Source organism: Populus alba, chromosome 19, assembly GCF_005239225.2.
Source record: "Populus alba chromosome 19, ASM523922v2, whole genome shotgun sequence".
NCBI classification, from domain to species: Eukaryota; Viridiplantae; Streptophyta; class Magnoliopsida; order Malpighiales; family Salicaceae; genus Populus; species Populus alba.
Genome location: NC_133302.1, coordinates 5,708,957 through 5,716,285, shown reverse-complemented (window position 1 = coordinate 5,716,285; position 7,329 = coordinate 5,708,957). Strand labels below are relative to the sequence as shown.

Sequence of the window (7,329 nt, the reverse complement as noted above, 5' to 3'; positions counted from 1 at the left end):
CGGTTTCAACTCATGCATTCAATTCCAGGCAATAGGAGAGGGACGGGCAGCGCGGGAACGAAAAGGAAAGGTAGCAGCCTCAAGCCTGGCCAAAAGCCCAAGAGTAAAAATCACCAATTATATGAGAATCAAATATCCCCAATCACAAGGTCGTATAAAATGCAAATTTACAGAATAATAAGTCTAGTAGACTTCTTGATTTAGTGCAACATGATAGTTTGATTTAGTGCAACAAGATAGTGTAAACAAAATGGAACAGTTGAACTCACTTTCTCTCGAAAAGGATCCAGATCCTCTGTCACCAATAACTCCTGGATTCCTCTGTTACAACTATGTTCAACTGTGCAGGTGGACATCAAATTCACAATTCAATGAAAATTTTTAGAAAACATCCCTCAAATGGGTTGGAAAAGATAACAGAGACAAAAAGATTATAAGCAATAATAGCAGAGAACATAGAGAGCATTATCCTAGCAGAAAAATGTGATTTAATGACAAGAAAAGCTCTTCCTAACTTCCCTAGCTATTGCTTATGATGGCAGTTTCAGGTTTAGAAACCAAAACTCATCTTGTGTGTAGTAGTTGTACTGAAATTCACTGAGGTAGAAGAATACTTTTGACATGTTTACGATATTTGTGTGATTTGGATTGACTAGAATTAAGAGATGAATTCACTGGCGATGAAATGAATTAATCTTCTATTTCCTGTATTCTGCTATGGAGATGAATTAATCTTCATTGTGAAAATGTTCCTCATGCTCCTAAATTCTTACATTTTTATTAACAATAAGAGATGAAGAGGAGTTGGGTATGGAGGTGAAGGTATAATGCAATCAACAAACGATACAGAATAAGCTCAGATCAAGAGAACAATCGACACAAACCACTTTTTGTCTCCCTTCCTTGAACTCTTAACTTAGCATCTATCCCTTTTACTCAGACAAAACCACCAGGCACTAGTAGAAAACTTCATTTTGATGTTTTTTTAAAAAAAACAACTGACAGAAAAAACCACTTTATGTTGTTCATAAAAACAGAAAAAACTTAAAAATACAAATTAAAAAATCTTAAGGAATTGATTAACCAATCCTTTTAGTTTTTCTTATGTTGTCTATAAAGTCAGAAAAAACTTAAAAATACAGATTAAAAAATCTTGATGAATATAGAAAAATAGGATGAACTTTTGTACAAGGAAAAAATTTCCAAGTCATGTAATTCGATTATCATTCTTTTTTTAAAATTGTCTTCTCTCTCTCTCTTTTTTCTTTTTAATCTGTATTATATATTTTAAAAGAATAATTTATTGCTAGTTAATGATATAAGATGATTTGTACTAGTGAATAGATATATTATTTTATTAGGTTACTTTAATGATAAATCAATATAGTATTTTATTTTTTATTTTTTGGAGAAACTCAATAGGATGAAAATATATAATATTAATCAAACTTCAAATTATAATTATTTATCTATCGAGTTAAAAAATATATATGACAATTCAATAGTCTTAAAAAGATAATGAAATAAATAAATAAAATGAAAAATGTTATTTATATATAAAAAAGAAATATTTCATATTAATAAACGCTCTTTCTATGAATTCATGTTAGGCTTCGATTTTTCTTTCAAACCGACCCAAATCCACCCATTGAGCATATTTAATCCAAAAGCATCATGCAAGTAATTTCAATATCGATTAATAAGAATATCCTTGTTGATTTAAAGGACTATTTTCATCATTCATATTGAAACTAATTATGTTTTGCACATGATTTTTAACAAAAATGATTGAAGGAATGATATATTATTGAATATGAGCAAATTTAAGGTTACAATCTATTAGTATTCTTACAACGGAAGGATTACCACTCAAACTTTACAAGGGACGAAGGACATCCTTTGCGTTAGGATGCTCCCACTCCACTACTGTCTCCCACCATTCTTTTGGATATACTATGATTTCTTTAAGAGAAGGGGAAGAAGATGGCTGGCCATTTTCAAGCAACGGAAGACAAATTGGCATCCTCTTCAGCTTCTAACAATGGATTACAGTAATTTCTTTAAGAGAATTGCAAAGCAGTTTTGCACTGCGAATGCTTTTCAGTTCTGGTAAACCAAACAATTCCAAAGTTCTTAACTTTGGGAGAATGAATTCCGTGATGGAATTGGAGATGCTGCTTTCTACATCTGTGTTCCTATTATCTCCTCCATTTTCTCACAATCACTAACAACAATCACTTCCAGGTTTACGAAGTTTGGCAGCAACACAAGTGGGAACAACTTCTTCATACTGTTACATCCACCACAATAAAGCTTTTTAAGACCAGAAAACATACCATTATATGATGGCAATGGTGGTGGAGCAGAGCATAACCAAGAAGATGAAACCATGCTCTTCATGCTATCGCAATCCCAAATGTTGATTTCCTCCAGTTCAGTTGCATTCTCTAATGACAAAACATCGCATAAACTTCTTGCATCGATGCATCCACAAACCAGTCCTTGAATGCCATTTAAGAACTTGACCTGAAAATCTCTATCTTTGTTGATAATCAAACTACCCAACCCAACTGTTTTACTTGGAAAATCATCAAAGTCTCCCCAAAAATCTTTATCCACCATTCCTACAAAAAATTTGTATGTGCTTAATGATTGGATCCCATCCCGAGATCTTAGATACTCCATGAAGTCAGAGAGACCTTCGAAATGGCATTCCAAAGTTTCCAAATTTCTCAAGGATCATACTTCCTTGGGAAATAGAGTGGACAGATTTGGACACATTGGTGAATGGCTGGAAGGAATTTCTACGATCTCGTTTTGCATTAGTGAAACTCTCGTCAGATTCTCCGTCCACTCCTCTGCATCTGGCAATTGTGCACCAGCTTTAACCATGCCTGGAGAGTTCTCTAGCAGTATTTGGATGACCATGTCCCTAATCAAGTCGTGCATCTTGACACATCTACTATCATCTTCCATGGAGGTAGCACCTTCCAATAGGAAGACATTTTCAAGTCTATTAAGCATTGTGTGGCCCTCACCAAATGTATCTCCCCTGCTCCTCTTTCCTTTAATTATTCCCTCATCGATCAAATAACCTATCAACTCCTCCCTTTCAATCATATCATTTTCAGGAAATAATGCACGGTACAAGAGACATTGTTGAAGTGCTAAATCACCTAACCGATCATAACTAAACCTCAATAACTTGAATACTTCTGTGTCCCTAAATTCTGATTCTTTCAATTTATTCAATGTATTCCTCCACTGATGGAGGTCATCCACTCCCCTCAAGCTTTCTGCCACTGTAATAATTCCCAATAACAAACCAGCACATTCCCTAGCAATAGCTTTCGCAATTCCTTCCACTTCTGAAAGTGTTATGTCATGCCCAAGATTCTCCTTCAACAAAGTCCAAGCTTCTCCCTTAAAAAGTCGCTTCACTTGGATTTTGTGATTGCAAGCAATTCCATGACAAACTGTTTCTGATCGAGTTGTCAAAATCAGCTTGCATCCTTTCAACGAGACAGGAATTCCCACTTCCTGTAGCTCAAAATTATTCCACAAATCATCTAAAACGAGAATCCATTTTTGTTTCTTCCTTAGTTCTTCTGACAATTTGGCAGGTCTGAGCTGAACATCATCTTCGCTTGAAAGCTCTAGATGAAGATGTTTAGCAATAAGATTCTGCAATCTATTAATGCTGAAATCTTGAGACAGAATCACCCACCAAACATGATCACAAATATCTGGTCTTTGTAGAAGCTCATTTTGGATATGTTGCAGTATTGTTGTTTTACCAACTCCCCCCATCCCATAAATGCCAATGGTTGGGACTTCATCATCCATTAACAAAGAACATATCACCTTCTTATTCTCTTCAAATGCTTGACCCACCTTTATAGAGCTAGTAGGTAATGAAACTCCTCTAGTCTTGTTGTTTTTCAGACTTTCAGAAGATCTAGCTCCTGGGCCAGCCTGCACTACTGATCTTCCACTATTCTCCACATCCTCCTCCTCCACTAGTTGTGTCCTCACTCTAACCATGTCCTGTGCATCATGCCTATTTACATCATAGTTTACTGATGGAGCACAAGGTTGATCATAACATATTCCAAAGTCAAGACAAAATTGGGATGCATCTCCTCGAGGCTCCAGAAGCTGCTCTTGCTCTGTTCTTGGTACAGTCTCAAATGCATCATGCCGAAAAGATCCTTCACCAGTGTTTTGTTCCAACGCTCGATCCACTGGTTCTGTCCTCAGTCTGCTCTCGAGTGCCCCTTCGGAAACTCTATCTTCTTGTGCTCTCATTCCGGTCATGCTTACTACGTCGTTTCCTGCTATTGCATGTGAAGAAATCATTAACATTGATTGAACTTCAATTTCTGCCCTTCCCCTTGCAGTAACTCCTACTATTGTTGAAATTCCACAATCATTAACATTGATTGAACTTGCTGTGATTTTATGTCTTTTGTTGCCACCACACGTATCTTTCCAGGCTGCTTCTTGAACTTCTTTAGGCACCCCATGACAAATGGCAACATTATGCCCTTCCTCTCCTGATAAATGCCATTTGATCCTTGAAATGGAGGTTTTATTGGCAAATGTATGTGGACAAAACTTACACTTCGTGCTACCATCATCAGCCCTTTCAACATAATTCCAAAATGAATCCTTTGATCCACCCATTTCAACCTGTAGGAAAAAACAAAAGGGGGGGGGGGTTAAAATATAGAATAAACATAAGTCAAAATAAAGAATAAAAATTGATGCAAATTACAGCATATCCGGATGGATGAGAAACTACTTCTTCAGTGTTGTTACCCTTATTTTGCTATTAAAATTGATAGTTAGTTTATTGCACAATCATAGGAGGTAAAAAGACGACGATAATTTAATTAGACTTCTTACTTGTTGAGTATTTAAACCCCTATTTTGACTTTGCAGGGAAGTGCCAAGGCCAGGATTTGAGGCATTTGGCGTAGCAGTTTGATTTTGCAATCCTCGGACTTGGAGGTTATCCATCTGTGACCTATATACAAATGAAGTGATCATATTATAAAACCTTTCCATAATTGGTAGTCTCTCTTAAGCAGTAAAAATCAATGGTGTATCTAATTATAAAAAAGGTATTAATACTGTGTTAAAACACGACAGCATATATATTGCCAAAGTTTGATCAGTACCTAGTAGAGTTGCCAAAGTTTCGAGGCACGAAGTTCTCCTGTTGCATATTGTCTATATTACGAATTGCAAAAGCTTGATCGACTTGTCCTTGATTAGGAAAATGTTGAATCCTGAATCCAAAATCATTCGCAGACAATATGAAGCATTACAAACTTATGTTCAAGCTATGATGTTTCTTTCCTGATTGAAAAACTAAATTCTTTTTTTTTTTTTAAAGAAAATAGTAAACATGAAAAATTGGATATATACCAGGGAGCAGGAAAAGAAGGTCCAGGTTGATTGAAGCCACCATGTTGTGAAGTGGTTGCATTCGGTGTCATATAGCCATGTCCCTTCTGAGGTTGATGAATAAAGGAGTTCTGATGCCTGAATAATATTCAAATAGTTAAACACAGAACTGTTATTGTCACAAAGAAGAGAGATAGAGAGCTCAAAAAGACTTGAAAGATCCTCGACCTTGTCAATTTTGGTCTACTTTATTGTTTTCATTAAAAAAGTGTATATTCGAGGTTAATACCATTGATTCAATGGAGGTTGAGGTCCAGGTAGCATCGCAGGCACTTGATTGCTCATAATTGGTAACTGATAATTAGTCCATTGTTGGTCCCTAAATTAGCAACATTTGTTAGTGATTTCTTTATACATATGCATAATTCTTTGCTATTAATCCACTAAGCATTTGATATCATTTTAGCTTACCTCAAAGGCATTGATGGTCCAGGCACCATGGGATTGGCACATTGAGGATCAAATAAATTAGGAATAGGCTGATACCTATATTCAAACATAATGAATTCACTGATAAGTACAACAACAAGAGGAAGAAGAAGAAGAAGTTAAATAATGATTGGAAATTTTTTTATTTTTTTTTCAGAAAATACTAAACATGAAAAATTGGATACCAGGGAGCAGGAGAAGAAGGTCCAGGTTGATTGAATTCACCATGTTGTGATGTGGTTGCGTTCTGTGTCATATAGCGATGTCCCGTCTGAGGTTGATGAATAAAGGAATAATGATGAATAAAGGAATAATGATGCCTAATTCAATGGACATTGTAGCAAATTGGAGTAAGCATGAGTACTCACCATGGTTTCAGGAAATGAAGTTGGAAACTGAGTTGTTTGTTGAATACTATCGTTGATCGCATTGTTCTGTCCACCTTGATCATTGCATGATATGGAGCCTTGGTTGACTGGAACCTCCGGTGCCGGCCTGCTTCCATGGAATAATGATAAACTGAAGTAACTAAATTGCAAGCAATCATCTTCTGATAAAATATGCTTAAGAATGACGTACGAGGGAAACTCAGAAATATTGAATGTATCTTCTGGTGATTGAAAATTCAATGGTAAGTTGACATCATCCTCCATAGAAGATGGTGCGAACCCTTCCATCTGACCACAAGTACAAGATAATACTTGTCCTCCAATCTTCTCTCCAGCGCTGGAAACCCTACCGAAGGATGCCCCCATGAAATCTTCAAACGCTACAATCGACGGATCCGTCGCTGAAGCATCATCCCCGCCACTACCCGCCACACTTCCCCCTCTCAACGAAAGTGCTTCTAATCGCGCCACCGCCGATTCTAGCCTAGCCATTAGCCTCTCCTCCATTAGCCTAAAGATTCAAACAATATATAGTTACATATAAAAAACAAAAATTAACACCAAAAAGATGAAGTACAAATAATTTACCTGGATTCAAGATGTTCTTCAAGTGCTGGTTTGCTTAAGCAGTAATCAGAAAAAGAAAAAAGAAGAGAAGAGAAATCACAGATCAGAGAAGAATATATGGTTTAGACAAATAATAAAGTTGCAGTATACATAAATCTAGTTCGTACTGATCATGGGATGTGGAAAGGAAAATAGGGAATTCTATTGTGAGATGAGATGTGATGCGGAAGAGAATAACGTATTGTTTGACAGGAAGCAAACCACCGCTTCCCTACCACACATTATATTATAAGAAAGTTAACGTGTGGATCCACCTAATTTTTTTTTATTAACATGAGTGTTTAGGTGTATCTCGACTAATCTCATAAACTCTGAAATTAACGATTATATAAACATCTAATGACTATTATATTAGCACTCTAACCTAAAACCACAAGAGAATCAAAACCTTTAATCCCAAGTTCTTATCACT

General features: G+C 36.1%; 1 protein-coding gene across 2 annotated transcripts; it reads right to left on the bottom strand.

Moving 5' to 3' along the window:
- Positions 1-1,783: 1,783 nt before the first annotated feature.
- LOC118048636 (uncharacterized) lies at positions 1,784-7,090 on the bottom strand. Of its 2 annotated transcripts, none has more exons than XM_073406521.1 (10): positions 6,879-7,090; positions 6,481-6,801; positions 6,270-6,396; positions 6,087-6,148; positions 5,884-5,958; positions 5,702-5,791; positions 5,434-5,550; positions 5,184-5,294; positions 4,909-5,029; positions 1,784-4,692 (listed from the first exon to the last, which is right to left on the bottom strand). In XM_073406521.1, exons 2-10 carry the CDS (start codon positions 6,795-6,797, stop codon positions 2,740-2,742), a joined length of 2,973 nt encoding a protein of 990 aa, XP_073262622.1. In that variant the 5' UTR covers positions 6,798-6,801; positions 6,879-7,090; the 3' UTR covers positions 1,784-2,739. The 2 variants fall into 2 exon arrangements, with proteins under 2 accessions (XP_073262622.1, XP_073262621.1); XM_073406520.1 differs by having other exon boundaries at positions 1,785-4,692; positions 6,087-6,172; positions 6,879-7,089.
- Between the last annotated feature and the right edge of the window lie 239 nt (positions 7,091-7,329).